The sequence below is a fragment of the Sardina pilchardus genome, chromosome 23 (assembly GCF_963854185.1).
Source record: "Sardina pilchardus chromosome 23, fSarPil1.1, whole genome shotgun sequence".
Taxonomy (NCBI): domain Eukaryota; kingdom Metazoa; phylum Chordata; class Actinopteri; order Clupeiformes; family Clupeidae; genus Sardina; species Sardina pilchardus.
This window is the reverse complement of record NC_085016.1, coordinates 24,862,355-24,880,122: the sequence shown is the minus strand read 5'-3', so window position 1 is coordinate 24,880,122 and position 17,768 is coordinate 24,862,355. Positions and strand designations below refer to the sequence as shown.

The 17,768-nt window shown below is 47.7% G+C and overlaps 2 protein-coding genes across 3 annotated transcripts in view; one reads left to right on the top strand and one right to left on the bottom strand.

Annotated features, from left to right (window-relative positions):
• The window catches only part of tmem163b (transmembrane protein 163b), a 61,834-nt gene extending 55,137 nt beyond the window's left edge, over positions 1 to 6,697 (top strand). Inside the window, exons 6-8 of the mRNA XM_062527451.1 lie at positions 97 to 208; positions 4,467 to 4,608; positions 6,541 to 6,697. Coding sequence (XP_062383435.1) covers positions 97 to 208; positions 4,467 to 4,608; positions 6,541 to 6,601 — 315 coding nt within the window. The 3' untranslated portion in view covers positions 6,602 to 6,697. The remainder of the gene's footprint in view (positions 1 to 96; positions 209 to 4,466; positions 4,609 to 6,540) is intronic.
• A 3,477-nt stretch (positions 6,698 to 10,174) lies between these two features.
• The window catches only part of mgat5 (alpha-1,6-mannosylglycoprotein 6-beta-N-acetylglucosaminyltransferase), a 161,680-nt gene continuing 154,086 nt past the window's right edge, over positions 10,175 to 17,768 (bottom strand). For both annotated transcript variants that reach the window (XM_062527449.1, XM_062527450.1), the window contains one exon: positions 10,175 to 16,448. In XM_062527449.1, the coding sequence (XP_062383433.1) occupies positions 16,250 to 16,448 (199 nt within the window). In that variant the 3' untranslated portion in view covers positions 10,175 to 16,249. The remainder of the gene's footprint in view (positions 16,449 to 17,768) is intronic.

The following is a 17,768-nucleotide window of genomic DNA, read 5'->3' as shown; positions in this document are numbered from 1 at the left end:
TCTTTCTGCCTCTCCTCTCTCTTTCTCTTTCTTTCTCTCTCTCTTTCTTTCTGCCTCTCCTTCTCTTTCTCTCCCTCTCTCTCTCTCTCTCTCCAGGATGACTTCCTCTACAGTGTGTCCATCATCAGTGGGATTACGTGCCTCATCCTGTGTGTGTTCAAGTTCCTGCTGGGCAGGGTGCTCACCAGCCGGGCCCTCATCACCGACGGTACGTAACCCCGGAAACCAATCGCTATGGCGCTGCGCCATGGCAACAGGACCAACCTCAGCATCACCCCCCCCGGACCACACCCACCTGTGCAGCAGAGAGGGGGGAGAGGAGAGAGAGGAGAGATGGAGAGAGAGGGAGGGGGAGAAGAGGAGAGAGATGAGAGATGGAGAGAGAGGGAGGGGGAGAAGAGGAGAGAGATGAGAGATGGAGAGAGAGGGAGGGGGGAGAAGAGGAGACAGATGAGAGAGGTAAAGAGGTGAAAAGAGAGTGAGCCAGAGAGAGAAAGAGAGAGACTCGGAGAGTGGGGAAAAACAGCATGCAAAAGAGGCTGGAGAAAAGTACATAGAAGGAGAGAACAGCAGCAAAGTGAGACAGAGGAGCACAGAGAAGGAGACAGGGAGGAAATGTGAGATGGTGAGAATGTTTTGGATAGAGCAAGACAAAAGTCAGACAGACAGAAAGGGAAAGAGAATCAGAAGGGCAGTGTGTATGTGTGTGTGTGTGTGTGTGTGTGTGTGTGTGTGAGGGCAGCAGGGTATTTGTGTGTTTGTGTCTGTGTGTGTGTGGTGTGTGTGTGTGTGTGTGTGAGTGTGAGGGTAGCAGGGTGTGTGTGTGTTTGTGTGTGTGTGTTGAGAAAGTGCTGATGTCAGAGCAGGTGCAGCAGGATGTAGGATGCTCCACTTTCTCCGCGGCAGTCAGACACGCCCCCCTCTATCACACACACACACACACACACACACACCCCTCTCCACCCGCATCCTCTGCACCACGGCTCCACCTATTCCCTGGAGCGCCCCTCCGCTCCCCACCAACCACGTGCCTCCGTACACCCCCCACCAGCCAATCACGCGGCCCCCAAACAGGCCCGCTCATGTCCTTGGGCGTGGGCTGGAGCAGCTGTCCCGGGCCAATGGTGCTGGTGGATCAGCAAAGGTCTGTTTCTCACTCTCAAGTCTCCTGCTGTTCGTCCCACACACTACGCAGGCCAGTCCGCGGTGCCCCGTGTCCCTCTGAGGACACCGTACCTTACCTGAGACAGACCAAGCTCAGCTGTGGGGCTAGTTGAGGTGCAGGTAGAGAAAGGGGTCACACCAAAGATAGTTAAGGCGGAGCAAGATACTCAACGAGGGGAAGTGGTGAGGTCAAAATGCCCCTTTGTGCAGAGCACTGACCATAGACTTCCATGGAATTCTGCTCTGCATAAAGGGCGATTTTGACCCCCACCCTCGTGTTTTACGGAATCCCGGAAGTGCCTTCTGACGAAGTATCTTGCTCCGAAATCTTTGGTCACAGAGGTAGTGAAAGTGAGTCCATTCTGGAGGGGGACAGCAGCAGCAGCAGCAGCAGCAGCAGACTACAGTAGTTCACAGGCACAGCAGCAGCAGCTCCACTCACTAGTCTGAAGCACGGCTGCAGAGAGACGCATTAGGAGGGTTTACATATTTAATCCCATTAGAATCGGATTCATGCCTCCATCGGAATAAAACCACCCGACCATCCGGTTGGAATTTCAGTGGGATTGAAAGGGGTGGTGTAGAACTTTCATATCACCATGTTTTAGAACCCCTAATAGAACACCAGTGTGGAGTTCAAGACCCCATTGGAACCCTTATAGAACACGAATGTAAAGTTCAAGACCCCATTGGAACCCTAATAGAAGATGAATGTAGAGTTCAAGACCCCATTGGAACCCTAATAGAACACCAGTGTGGAGTTCAAGAGCCCATTGGAACCCCTAATAGAACACCAGTGTAGAGTTCAAGACCCCATTGGAACTGCATGGTGGAGCCTGATGACTAGAAACAGACGGTCCAGTGTAAAGACCAGATAAAGAATCTCTCCACTGATACACAAAGAGGCTTCAGTGAGGAGTTGGTGAGAGACTCGACGCCAGGGCAGGTCATCTGAGGAAAGACGCAGGACGCGTGACGGAGAGCTCGTGAGCCTGCTGGCGCGGAATCATGGGATTTCTCCTTAACTTCCTGTCTGTCTGTCTTCATTCTTTTTCACCACCACACTCCTGTCCCCTTATGTGGTCAGTGGGATATTGATCGGGTTACATTGTGTCACACCGAGCGCTGCAGGACTGAGAGAGAGAGAAAAGTCAAAGACAGACAGAAAAGGAGAGATAGAATGAGAAGGCCAGTGTGTGTGTGTGTGTGTGTGTGTGTGTGTGTGTGTGTGTGTGTGTGTGTGTGTGTGTGTGTGTGTGTGTGTGTGTGTGTGTGTGTGTGTGTCCAGCAATTCCACAAGTACACAAATCACTTTGTGGCTATTGGTCCACTGTGTGCTATGGATTTTTGTCCTCGTTCAGTGCTGTTTACAGGGTTCAGAACAACAGAAACAACAGCAAGACCAACGTAAACAAATGCTTGTGTCTTGTTTTCTTTGACCAGAGAATGCTTTAATAGTGATATATGGAGTTGTTTTTCGTTGAAAAACAGAATGCGAAGAAATAACCGTTTTGACCTTATGTCATAAACATCTATGCTCTGTGTTGTCCAGATATCCACTAAAGTTAGCATGTTAGCATGCCACCCAACTAGCGGTCAAGGGAGCGTACCTATGCTCCCCAGGTCCTATGTTCCCCACTTTGTATGGGACCAGGAACATACTGTATTAGCCTTTTAAAAAATAATAATTTAAAAAATCAAAATAAAATATGTATGCATTGAGACTTTTCTTGGGGAAAGGGGGGAACATAGGACCCTCTTGGGGAAAAGCGGGAAACATAGGACCCTCTTGGGGAAAAGCGGGGAACATAGGACCCTCTTGGGGAGAAAGCGGGGAACATAGGACCCTCTTGGGGAAAAGCGGGGCACATAGGACCCTCTTGGGGAAAAGCGGGGAACATAGGACCCGGGGAACATAGAGATGACTCCCTCGCACCCTCTTGTAGTAGCGCGTGTCACTAGAAACAATACAAATCAACAGCGTTCAACCAAAGTCCTTTTAGGCAAATCTCCCCTCTCACTGGCCATGTTGGGCCGTTACTGGACAGCCATTTTGAGTTCACTGCATGTGCAAGGCTTCACGACTCTAAACTGTGAGATAGCAATATCATGAGGTAAACACGTGATAGCCTCTATGTATTCACAACATACCACATGATCAGCTGATGTATTCACAACATACCACATGATCAGCATGATGTATTCACAACATACCACGTGACTGGCACTATGTATTCACAACATACCACGTGATCGGTGCACAAGTCACATGCCGACTTTTGTTGGAGGAAGATTGCAGGATATGTGTAGACAATATTGCCAGTACAAACTAACCCCATACGTTTCAATGGAGGCCTCTTTGAGTGCTGTGTCTCCTCAGTAGAAAGTCTCTTGTCATTAGAACGTCTCTAGGTTCAACTCACATCCTGCAGAATTCCACACGGCCCCTTTAATTCTCCGGCGGGCGTCTGTCTGCCCTGATCTGACCTGAACAAGCTTTAGGGGGCATCTGTGGCCTACTGGTCAGGGAATTACACTTGACCTTTGTAGGCTTTAACCGTCTGTGTGTCCAGTGTTCCCAGACCACTGCAGGCTTTAACTGTCTGTGCGTGTGTGTCCGATGTTCCCTGACCTTTGTAGGATTTAACTCCCTGTGTGTCTGTTGTTTCCCTGACCTGTTTGTACGCTTTAACTCTCTCTCTCCCTGTCCGCTGTTCTCTGACCTTTGTATGCTTTAACTCTTTAAATCGAGCATTCCATGACCTTTGTAGTCTTTAACTCTCTCTGTCTCCAGTGTTCCCTGACCTTTGTAGGATTTAACTCCCTGTGTGTGTGTCCGGTGTTCCCTGACCTTTGTAGGATTTAACTCCTTGTGTGTCTGCCGTTCTCTGACCCTTGCAGGCTTTAACTCCCTGTAGCCACGGTTACACCGACAGTTTGTTTTTGTCATTCCGATTAAAAAGTTTGGAATTTACATGGGGTACATTCTATTGCGATCATGTGCTCTCAATCGCTTTCTTTGACCGGAATAGCCGTTGTTGCCCACTTTTACTTAGAATATACAGCAGTCAGTCCGAATGACCTTATACATGGGTGTTCATTCAGACTAAGAGCGGAATAACAATGAAACCACCTCTTTCATTCCGATTAAAATTCTGATCGGATCGGGAATTTTCATTCCGATTGAGGTGTGTATATGACCATTTTTATTCCGATTGAGCTGTAATTCTGTCTCTAATCGGAATAGAAGTGCCCATGTAGTAAACGTGGCTTGTGTATCCGGTGTTGTCTGACCGCTGCAGGCTTCAACTCCCTGGTGGGCGGCGTGATGGGCTTCTCCATCCTGATCAGCGCCGAGGTGTTCAAGCACGACCCAGAGGTGTGGTACCTGGACGGGACAATAGGCCTCCTCATCGGACTCATCATCCTGGCCTACGGAGTCAAGTGAGTGGGTTCCCCTCTCCACACACACACACACACACACACACACACGCCGCACACACACACACACACACACATACACACCTCATCATCCTGGCCTACGGAGTCAAGTGAGTGGGTTCCCCTCTCCACACACACACACACACACACACACACACACACAGACACACACATCAGCACTTTCTCAACACACACACACACACACACATACCCTGCTGCCCTCACACACACACACACACAGTGTTAAAGACAGACACATAGGACTGGAACACACACCAAGACAGACATGCTAATTCACATACACCTAGATAAACACACGGGACTCACACAGAGATAGCCACATGGGACTCAAATACACACATGTAGACACACAGGACTGGAACACATACAAACATATACACACACAGACTTTGGACACAACACACACTCACATACGCACACACACAAACACTCACACACACTCCTCATTGACCTCTTTCTCGTATGGAATCACATGAGTGGTTCACATGTGTGATTCACACACACCTACAGTAGATAAACACACGGAATTCTCACACACACACACACACACACACACACACACACAGAGCCGCACATGGAAACTTTCCCACAGATAAGCGCCCACCCTGCAGCTTAGAATGTCTCCATGCAGCACAGTTCTGTGTCTGGGACAGCAGAGATACAAGCCTAGGGGCGCAGGGTGTGTGTGTGTGTGGGGCATTTCTGGGCTGTTTACCACACCAGGCTTAGCAGTGTCCTGCAGAGGTCTTACTTAGCTTTGGGCTTACACATGTGTTCTAATGGGCTCAGATGGGGCAGTGCAAAAGCTGTTAGCTACTATACAAATGTACTATTTTAAAAGTTACTTCTTCTTTAAAAGTAGCTTCCATCTATATACCAGACTATAGGCATTATTATTAACCATTAATTTACTCTTTTATCTAAATTAACATTTATACAGTATATATCTGGTTATGCTGCGTTTAGTAGTAATGTATAGCATTTCTTTGTAGCCTTTCTTAACATATTGTGCATATGACAAATAACCTTGGACTTGAACACCACCGCCACCCACACACATCCACACACACACACACTCTCCCTTCCCAGTGATGGTGAGGTAGTGAGCTCAGCTCTGGTCATGTGGCAGAAATGAGACCGTCTGCAAGCGCATGAATATGGCAGCCTCGCGCTCTCTCTCTCTTTCCCTCTCTCCTGGGAGAAATACCCGCACGTTGCTTGGCAGCCAGGGCACTTGAACTGCACACGACCCAGAGGACAGGATGGAGGGAAGTCAGGCAAAATGAGGGGGTGGTAATGACTAGATGGGTGGATGTTTGGGGGAAACGAGGGGATGATTGTGATTAAATGGGTGGATGTTGGGGGAAATGGTGTGTGTGTGTGTGTGTGTGTGTGTGTGTGTGTGTGTGTGTGTGTGTGTGGGGGGGGGTGATTGTGACTAGATAGGTGGATGTTGGGGGAAACGGTGTGTGTGTGTGTGTGTGTTTGTGTGTGTGTGTGTGTGGGGCGGGGTGATTGTGACTAGATGAGTGGATGTTGGGGGATGAGGGCACAACAAAGTAAAAAAAAAAAAGTCTAAATCAGCTGCTGTGTCAAACCAAGTGTGGTGAATTGTCACATCATATTGCGGAACTCTCAGTTTCTGTAAATGTATGTACTAAAATATTCTACTATTTGTCATGCTAATACAGCTCACTTGAACTTGCTATTGTTGCGCTCTTGATCTTGAAGACAGGTTTTCTAGTAAGGTGCGTTAAAACCAGAAGATCTCTGATGAAAAGGCTGGGGGTTTGGCTGCTGAAACATTTGGAATAGAAAAGCGCATCACTGTTGGCTCCACGGCACATCCAGTTGATTGATTGATTTATTACTGATGTTTTGTTTTGACATATTTCTTCCTCTTCCTCCTCTTAGGCTGCTGGTGGATATGGTCCCTCGCATCAGACAGACCAGGCACTACGAGAGATTTGAGTGACAGTCGCCCATGGCAACGGGACAGGGGGACACAGGGGAGTGTGTTTGGAAAGGCTGGATGACCTCATCTCCGTGTTCTCTCCCCACCCTGCAGCAGAATCACACCCCAACACACACACACACACACACACAATCCTCTTGTCAGCCCCCCCCCCACCCACACACACATGCCCCTGTATTAATACTGACCTCGAGGTGCCAGTGGTATTTTCCAGCCAGTCCTCTGTCACTGTTGCATTGCCTCACCCAGAACCCCCCGCCCCCTCCCCATACATACATATACACACACACACACACACACACACACCCTGCCCATGTCGCTGGCTCGGCCCCTGCTGTGTAAATAATCCATTTGAGAGCAAAGCTTCATGGGTTTGAGGATGTGCGATGCGGTATTGTATCTGGGAGACGGCACACCTGTTCTGTCCAGATCTCTCGCTCGCTCCTCGCATGATCGACACCACCGGTTCTCGTCCCGAGTTCCGCACGGGAACTGTGTACTGACGGATCCTCACCGAGGACTTTGTTTGTTTGTTTGTTTGTTTTTCGATCTTTTCTCTTTTCCTTTTTTTGTCTCTTCCCTCCTCCATGGTGTTCCTGTTCCAAAAACATCACAGATTCTGCCGCAACCTTCTTCCGTTATCTCCAGGTTAGGTTGCTCTCATGAGTGTCTTCTAGGAAGGAGGCCTTTAAATGCTTCATGAGGCTGTGGAATTTGTGCTTTCGTTTTTGTCAGGATAGTATCTCTCTCTGTGTGTGTGTGTGTGTGTGTGTGTGTGTGTGTGACAGCCCATTCGGAAAGCTAACTTGAGAGGCTGTGAGAGGCCTCTGCGCTGGAAATGAAATTCTGATTTGACAGCGACGGAGCGTAAATCAGCTCGGTGGCGTTATTGATGGGGGAACGTTTCCCGTGCTTCAGGGGGGGGGATTCGAGAAAAAACTTGAGAACAAGTAACAAGCTTCCAAAAATAGCCCAGGCTGTCTCTTTACCACTGAGTATTCCAGGCAGCAGCCAAACAGTCGCACGAAAGGAGACTCATTCACCTTATTCTTCACATCCAAAGGAACTACATGAGATGTAGCGACAGCGTACTTAACATGCAACTACATGCGAAAACAAAGCCACTTTTGGCTCTAAAACTCTAAAAGAGGTCGGGGAGCGTGTCTGCACTCTTCAAAGCAGCGATGCCATCCCAGTTAAAGCAACAAGGCTGACTCCATGACTGTAACATACCACAGCACAGTAATGTAGGCTAGTCAGTCACCTCCAGTATCATTGAGGGGGGCCTGGACAGAGTGTTTGGGTTTTTCCTGGACAGGACTGTAATTTCCTTACTATTAGCTGCGGCTTAGACATTGATTTTGCATAATACAGGGGGGCAGTTCATGTGGTATTAATATGGCCTTGTTTCTTTTAACTTACATAAAAACACTGTCCTGTGGCTTATACACAATGCGGCTAATACACTGGAAATTACTGTAATGTTTAACATGACAAGAACACCAACCATAACTTACAGTATGGATATATAACTGATATATTGTATATGATGTACAGATAAACAGCTGCCAAAGGAGCCCCCAGCCAGCAAATCACACTAATATTTATTCTCCGCTTGAACACAACTTTTTGTAAAGCACTACTGCTAATAAGGGGACATCAACTCCTTCAGTAAAGAGCACAGAAGTGCACTCCTCTAGCCTTCTGGCGTTCTCTGACTAGAGTCATGCTGAAGGCGGAATATCTGAGAGGCGATGGTGTGCTTGATCCTACTGTACGTTACCCAGAAGGCAAGGGGCAAGGGGACGCATCTAGTGCTTATATACGGGCCTCGTCTGGCCCTGATGCGGCCCTCATACGGCTCCGATCGGGCCGGGTCTGTCCGGTCTCAGGTCAGATGCTTTCGTGCGTATCGTGTAAATCAGTCTTTTTAAAATGTATTCTAACAAAAAAAGGACCACCACAGGTAATGGGCTGCTGTAGCCCTTTGTGTGAATACACTACTTTACAACCCCCCCCCCCCCCCACCCCAACCCAACCAACCTCACACTAATGAGCACATACTGTACACACACACACACAAACACATCCAGGATATTTTCCTCTGTATGTATGGACACCTCCAGCACCTTGGTCCAGTGTGTGTCTGGGGTAAAGGCAGCCTCTGCGTGCCACTGGACCCTTGTCTCCCCCCTCTCCGTCCTCTCCCCTGACCTGAGCCTGAGCCTGTTTTGCTGCGTTCCGTGGCGTAGACTAGACTGACACCTCACCTCTCCTCTCCTCTCCTCTCCTCTCGGCCTGTTAGCCCCTCGCAAAGCACAGTATGTCCGGCAGTAGAAGCACACAGTTCAGTGGCACATGGATAGGCCAGAGCCTCAGTGTAAAGCCTTAATGACTTATGTATACACACACACATACCTGTACACACACACACACACACACGCACACACACACACACACACACACATAAATATGTACAGATTTTTTCTGCCTATAGTCCTGAGTGATGTGAAATTTTACTGAAGTATTAAAACTTAGATTGTAGCAATCAAGAGTCATCTCTCTAGCCTCTCTCACACACACACACACACACACACACACACACACACACACACACACACACACACACACACGTTGATGTAATGTTTCAAAATGTGGGTGGTAGTCAGCCAAGAGTGTGCTTTTAATTTTTATTTTTTTATTTTTTTAAACTCCGAGGCAAACATATTCAGCTCTAATAGAAGTAGAACTGTGATTATGGGCAGATAGCGTTCATTGTAAAATTTTAAGTCTGACTTGTAACATTGTATTTACAAAGTGCGTTTTTTGGCACGAGTGCGCTGCTGTACTCCAGATGATAAATAATTTCTTCAGAAGAAATTTAGGATTTTTTTCCCGTTATTATTATTATTATTATATATATACATATTTTTGTTGTTGAATGAAATTTCCTCACAGAGGATGTTTTGAGGTCTCGTTTACAGTAAAATAATAATAATAATAAAAAAAACAGACATGAATGATTCCTCTCCTCTTGGTACTAACGCTGTGAACTAGCTTGAAAAACCCTCCCTGCCGCCCCGCGCTTGTTCCTAGATTTCACACATTTTATTTTTATGATTGTTACTGCGTTTGCCTCTCTCTCTCTCTCCACCGCGTCGACAGCGTGAGAATGAGATGGGGTGAGGCGAGACATGCATGTGAGACAGCTCCAGCAGCTTTTAGAGTAGAATTTAGATCTCACACACGCACACACACACACACACAAAAACACACTCGCTACACACACAGCAATAGGTGCCACACACACACACGCACACACGCAGCCCTCGTGACGGAGGGCACCTGGTGCCGACCTGGGCGGCGGAACTCACCCGGCTCCGTGCGGGAGGCGGCCCGGAGTCGGTTTCCGTGGGAACAGGCACAGCTGGTTTCTCCTCTAACGTGTTGTATTTAGGCCACAGGGCCAGTCCGTGTGCGGAGTATGACCACGTACTGAATGTATATGTTGCAAATGATCTGTAGTGTACACAATGTATATGTATATAGACCACACGTGACAAGACGTCTATTGTCACAGAAAAAGAAGGTTTATTGAAAAATAAAGATATATCCTGACTATTCATCAAAACAGAGAAAACAGATGTGTTGTGATTTTTTTTCTCGTTCCATATTTGTTGTTGTTGTTGTTGTTTTTGCATTGTCCAAAATTAACCAAAAAAATTAATCAAGAAAATAAAATCCCTCTTCCACAGTACATGAAAAAGCAACGTAAAACGTCCCCCAAGAAGCTTGATGTGTTGGCAAAGGAGGGAATTGGACTCTGGGGTCAGGTCTACAAGCGTAGAGACAGCCCTCTGCTTTCAACGTGACACTTATCTAAAACCTCGCACAAAATGAGACACATCCCAGTGGAGGTTTTACATTATTTTCCCCATACCCAGTCATCCATAGATCAATTTTGATTCCACAGAGCAACATCTCTTGATACTGGCCTCAAAACATAAAATGTCTCATAAAGCAACTCATCACATCTTAAAACCCTCCCAGGACCAGATTTAATAACTTAAATGGCTACCACTCTTTAAACGAGATATGAAGAGAGTAGCTTTATACTTCAGATACACAAGATTGCGGCTAACTCCTTCACAAGAGTGCTTATGGTAACTTAGGTCCACCCTTATGCCCATGGTTATGGCTAGCGCAAACTTCAGTACACAGAACTAAAACAGCCAACATGTGAGAATCAAAACAAACAAAACGGAACAAAAATAAAACAAGAAAAACAGACAAATACCAAAACCCATCACCTCACTCCATGAAGCGTATGTCAGTTATGCTGTGCCCAACAGAAACGTGCCAAAGCTATGGTGTCATGCCCAACAGAACCGTGCCCAGCCATGGATTCACGCCCAATAGAACTGTGCCCAGCTATGGTTCCGTGCCCAATAAAACCGTGACCAGCTATGGTTCCATGCCCAATAAAACTGTACCCAGCTGTGGTTCCATGCCCAATAGAACTGTGCCCAGCTGTGGTTCCGTGCCTGATAGAACCAAGGTTCTAGATGTCATTAAGGAAGGTTTCTGGACTAACCCACACACCCACTGAAACTGTGCTGTTTGATGAACTCTACTGGCCTAACTCTACTACTCATTCACTTGGTGAATAGTCAGGGAACTCACAATGGGGAAACGGCTAGTGCCTCCTTGTAATGAGATCTAGGTGGGCGTCCAGGGTACTAACAACGCACAAATACAAAGAGAAAAGGTCTGTTTCTTTTTTTTTTCTTTAACAAATTCATCCAAAAATACCTATTTATCTGTCTAAATACTTATACTGTGTAACTGTACAATTTACTCTGTAACTGTAGCCTACCTACACGAGAGCAGGATGGTGTTAGCACTCATTGCCTGCTCATTGGATGATATATTCTGCTTCTACAGTGCACTGCTCACATCCTAAACAGCGTACTGTGGGGTAAGCAGCCATTCTTTCACACCGCAGTGTAATTACAAAAGAGTAATAAATCAATACCAAATATCCTCTGGAAATGGCTAAATGACTAGTTGGCGTGGCGTATGCATCCTTAGGGGGTGCTGTGTTGTTGTTGTTGCTGTGCACAGGCAATACTGCTGAAAACGTAACCGCAACGCAATTTGGAGTGAAAAACTCCATACTGTCTATATGGGGGATTACTGTAGACACCCAGAGTGAAACACCATGTTTAGAGCACAGGCAACATAACCAGGGCATGGACACTACATCCTCAGACTGGGTTTAAATACCAACGCGCACACACACACACACACACACACACACACGCATACTGTACACACACATCCACGCACAGCATGGGCACTGATGTTGGCAGCTTGTGAGTTGTTCTACGTGCGCATAGCTTTTAAAGCGTAATGATGACACACACACACACACACACACACACAAACACACACACAAACACACAGCGTATGCATCAGATCATCTGTACACCTCGGAGTCTGACCCCAAGTCTGGTACTACAAGCAGGTCTAGCAACCATCAAAAGGCACATCATGTACTCAAAGCTTCTGACTACAGCTCGACTGAAGACCTGACCATCTTATTTACAGACACAGATCCAACACAGAAGCGAGGGGGGGTAAGCTGCAGAAACAAAGATGTATAACTTAATTAAAGAGATCTATCTATATTTACAAATGTGCAAAAGGGACAGCGAATAGAGCTAAAACAATATTAAAAAGGCAAAAGAACAAATGACAGTGACAAATGAGGTGTTTGCTGGCATTTTAAAGAAAATATGGGTGAGCTGCATTAATCTGAGTATAAAAAAAGAAAGGTAGCTCTACTGTACGGAGCTGTGATGAGAGAAGACATTTAAATCAATTTCAATCTCAGACCTTTGGGCCCCATGCCACATAATACACACACAACTCATGTGCACACACACACACACACACACACACACACACACATATATATAAGTGTACACATAAGCTCATGCATACACAAATGCATATGCATACTGTACATGCTAACAATACAGACAAAAAATAAAGCTTCAATCTTTCTCACTCACACACACATACACACACTGAGGCTCCTGCTCTGAGGCAGCACAGGCTGCTGGGCTGGTTGAGGGCCCAGGGGAGATGGCCTTTGGCACAGGCAGCAGGGACTCCGTGTGCGTGTGTGTGTGTGTGTGTGTGTGTGTGTGTGTGTGTGTGTGTGTGTGTGAGTGTGAGTGTGTGTGTCGCCTTGGGGCCTGCAGACACCTATCCAGGCACTTCTATTTTTAGGCGGTGCTGTGCTTAAAGAGCGGAGCCATGCCGTGCCGTTGTGGAGAGGAGGAGCGGAGGAGAGGAGGACGCTGGGGTCACATTCGTCCCACACACTACAGCGCTAAGCTGTACCGGGACAGGAGACTCTCCCTCTCTCTCTCTCTCCCTCACTCTATCTCCCTCTCTCTCTCCCTCTCTCCCCCCATCTATCTCCTTCACAGACTCCAGCTACTGGCCCAGATCTAGCTGAGTTCTGGTACCAGGCCGGCCTGCGTCTGCCTCAGGTCGGGCGCTCACCCAGCGCAGCTGCACCGGGGCAGGGTCCAGTCGGGCTCTCATCTGGGGCCTTGGTCTGCTTTAACTCTGGTCCAGAACAAATCGGACTCTAACATGGTCCCACTGTCACCCCGTTCTGTTCTGGTTCTGTTCTGGTTCTGTTCTGGTCTGGTTCCAGCTCTAGCTCTCGGATCTGGACCTGATCTGGTACAGAACCAAGCCCTGATGTGGATCTGGTTTAAGTCAGATCAAGTCCAGACCCAGCGGAACCAAAGCAGGTTTGACACCAGATTGGATTGGATCGGATTGGATAGGGTCGGGTCTGATTGAGCCTCAGGTTCGGGTCGGGTCTGATTGAGCCTCAGGTTCAGGCAAGTGCTGCCACGTCTTCTCTCACCACAATTCCACCTCCGCCAGGGGCTGTGACAGCTCTCGGACATACAAATGTCAACACACTTAAATTACTCTGATAAATAAAAACAAAGACTCTATCATCAAATGAAAACGGTTATTTCTCTTCTATAAATACCAAAAAGAATAAAATCAAAATGAAATCACCATAAAACATTAGCAGACAAAAAAAAGATAAAGATCTGTATACAAAATAAATTAAAAAAGAATTTAAAAACCAATATGAACAATGTACAGTGTCAACATACTTTTTTTTGTTTATCATCAGTAAATATTTTTAAGATAGTGCATTTCATTCCAACAAAGATGAAACTTCTTTTTCTTTTTTTTTTTTGTAAATCCTGTAAGCTGCAAGCAACTGAAGGGAAACGAACAAACGCCATCGATCAGATGATCATCAAAAAAAAGGTCAAAGGTCAATCAGTGTGTGAAGTAAATATGTCTACACATCCAGACATATGTACACATGTCGGCAAACGCGTCTCTTTCAAAGAATAAAGAGATGGCTGCTTCTCTACATATAAATATCAGTACAGTTCCTTTAGATTGGAGCCACTGTTTTGGAGGGTAGGGGGATATAGTTTGTTTACTTATCTGAGGTAAGGGCCATGGCCAAGTTAAAGGAGACTGGTGATTGGTGTTTGAGCTTGGATACGGTAAGAAGGGCCCGCGTGATTGGCCAGGTGGCAGTTGTGTTGCGGTGGGCAGCTTCGCGTCGTCACAGTATCAGTGATGCGTACTTGACCAGCTTGTACTGGTCGGGTGCTGTCAGTTAAGAGTGGGTTTGAGAGTGTGTGTGTGTGTGTGTGTGTGTGTGTGTGTGTGTGTGTGTGTGTGTGTGTGTGAATACATGTGTGTGTGCGTGCGTATCTATATGTGTGTGTGTGTGTGTGTGTGATAGTGTGAGCATGCGTGCGTGTATGTGTGTGTGTGTGTTGGGGAAGCCTGTCTCCAATAGCCGTAGTTTGATTCTGCAGGGGAAAGAGGCCAGATGTGGCGAGTCTGTCTCCTACTGTGAGCTGCCATGTGTTGTGGCGGTTCAGTGAAACCTTCCAGAAAAAAATGTTTTACGCCTCTTCAGTTGACAAAATGACCCCCCCCCCCCCCCCCCAAACACACACCTCCACCTCCACCTGCAAACATGAGGGTGGGGTGGGGGTTGGAGCGGGGTGGAGTGAAACAGACTGTCGGTGTGCTAACGAGCGCTAGCTCGGCTTCACTCGCCTCTGCTACCTCATAGGAAGTGGAGCACTGCTCACTGACTAGACCTCTGGACGTTTATATAAAAACAAAATAAAAACCCCACAAACAGGACGGGAGTTTGGGAACGCTGCTGGAAATGTTTGGGAATATCTACAAACACACTCCACCACCTTTGCTCTGATACTGCACTCCAGAGTGTGGAGAGCCTTCTGGACGGAGGGAATGAGAAGGGAAGAGGGGAGGAGAGGAGAGAAGAGGGGATGGGAAGAGAGGAGAGGGGAGGAGAGAAGAGGTCTGGTGAGGTGGGAGCGGAGAGGAGGTGGGGAGAGGAGAGGGGTGCAATACAGTGTAAAGACCAGAGCGTAGCTGCGCTGCGCTTCTCTGTGCTAGCATTCTTCACAGCTAGCCGCTAGCCTAGCATTCCCACCATGCTAGGCTGCCCTGTGGTGAAGGTGTGTTTTTGCCTCTGCCACACACACACACGCTCATATACACTCCCACACCTACACACACAGGGCTAAGGAAATGTCCAAAAGTCTCTCAAAGTCCACATCCGTCTGTAGCGTTGGGGTAAATCGGAGCAGGAACAGGACGAAGAATCCTTGCTGTCTGTTGTTGACAAGTTTGGTCCCAAATGATGAAGTTCTTCGGACAAAAGGAGTGTGTGTGTGTGTGTGTGTGTGTGTACTTGAGTATGTTTTTGAGAGTGTGTGTTCTCCGCAACCTACTTCACTACAGACGAGGGGGTGATCAACAATTTCTCTTTCAGCAAGGGTCCACCAGGCAGGACAACCAATCTCTTCCATTTCAAGTATTTCAGGCTTGTAGAAGTCTGTATTTCTGTGTCCATCCAAATGTGTGTGTGCGTTTGTGTGTCTTAGGGAGTGTTTAATGTGTGTGTGTGTGTGTTTGTGTGTGTGTTTGAAGTAGCCCTGCACCAGCCAAGGGCTTCAGCTTCAGGTCTTTCAGGTCTGTAATACTCTGCCGAAAAGACATACATACACACACACACACTCATGCTACCCTTCCCACCACACATGCATCTTGCTGTGTTCATGTTCCTCTGTATAGGTCAAGGCCACGGGCCATCCTGTCGTGGTGGTCAGCAGATTTGTGCCCGCTGAGCACGTGCGCCCGTGTGAATCCGTCCGTAGCTTATGCCCACATGATCAATGTAGAACCCTACATAGTCTCTTTATAGGAGTGTGTGTGCGTGTGCGTGTGTGTGTGTGTGTGTGTGTGTGTGTGTGTGAATGCGTGTGTGTTGCAGACGGTTGTCAGGTCTGGTGGTGTTTCACGGTTCACGCACGAGACTCATGTATGTGTATGTGTGTATGTGTGTGTGTGTGTATGTACATGTGTGTCCATACATGTGCGTGTGTGTGTGTGTGTGTGTGTGTGTGCGTGTACATGTGTATCTGTACATGTGTTTGTGTGTGTGTATGAGTGATTAAGTGTGTGTGTGTGTGTGTGTGTGGGCTATAAGCACCCCTTGCACAGCGCCACCTGTCCCTTCATGTAGTCCCTGCAGGGGCAGACGCGCTTGAGGGAGGGGTGCGCGCCGGCGCAGCTGAACAGCAGCAGGTCCGACTGGAAGATGCAGTGTCTCCGCGCATCACTGTACGCCGGCACCACCGTGTCCCCCGACGACTCCACCGTCTGGCACTCGATGCCAAACCTGCCAGGAGAAAGAGAGGAGAGGAGAGAGGAGAGGGAGAGAGGGAGAGATGGAAGGAGAGAGGGAGAGAGAAACAGAGGAAAGGAGAGAGACATGAGATGGGTGGGACAGAGAGGAGAGGGGCATCAGAGAGAGAGAGAGAGACAGAGGGGGAGAGAGAGAGAGAGAGAATAAGAGAAACAGGGGAAAGGAGAGACACATGAGATGGGTGGGACAGAGAGGAGAGGGGCATCAGAGAGGTAGGGAGAGAGAGAGAGAGACAGAGGGGGAGAGAGAGAGAGAGAATAAGAGAAACAGGGGAAAGGAGAGACACATGAGATGGGTGGGGCAGAGCGGGGAAAAGGAGGGGGGGGGTAGAGAGAAGAAGAACAAGATGAAGAGAATGACAGAAGGATGAGAGAGAAAGGGGGAAGAGAGAGAAGAAGGAGGAGCAAAGGAGAGGTGTGAGAGAAGTGAAGTGATAGATATGAGTGGAAGGGGGAATGACAGAAGGAGGGAGTGTGTGTGTGGGGGGGGGGGGTAGAGACAGGAAGTGACAGAAGGGGGGTGGGCGGGTCACAAAGGAGAAGATGGAGAGAAGAGAAGAATAAAAGAGAAGAGATGAAAACATTCAACCAGCAAGGGAGAGAAGATAAAAAGAGAGGTGTGTGTGTGTGTGTGTGTGTGTGTGTGTGTGTGTGTGTGTGTGTGTGTGTGTGTGTGTGTCAGAGAGTGAGAAAAATGAGAGGTGTTGAACACGTGAGGGTGAGGAGACAGGAGAAGGAGAGAAAGAAAAGAATCAGATGGAGGATGGGAGAGACAGACAGAGAGAGGGGGAAGAAAGAGAAGAGAAGGAGAGAACAACAGGAGATCGAGAAAAGAAGGAAAGAGTGGGGGAGAAGCGGGAGAGAGAAGAGTCATGATGACTGAGTTAATCACTGCGGTACACTCGTTTAACAGGGCTTGTGCAAATGGCACTTTCACCAGGATTTACTCCAGCAATACTTGTCTCTCTGCATCATTTCTGTGCATTTAGCCCTAATCAAATTAGAAAGAGTGAGTGAGAGAGAGCGAGAGATAGACAGATAGAGAGAGCGAGCGAGAGAGAGAGAGAGAGAGGGGGAGAGTGATGAGGGCGGACTGCGGTAGACAGACAAAGAGGTGAATGTTCCGAGTCGGGCTGTGCGCATCTTCGGGGGCTTAACTTGATTTGTTTAGTGTTGGCAGCGTTGACTGGCGAAGCTCCTTGAGCTTGTTGTGATGACTGATAAATTAGTTTAATGCCACACAGGTGCAGCGTAATTCGATTTTCAGTCAGCGCCACTTTGGCATACCCCCCCC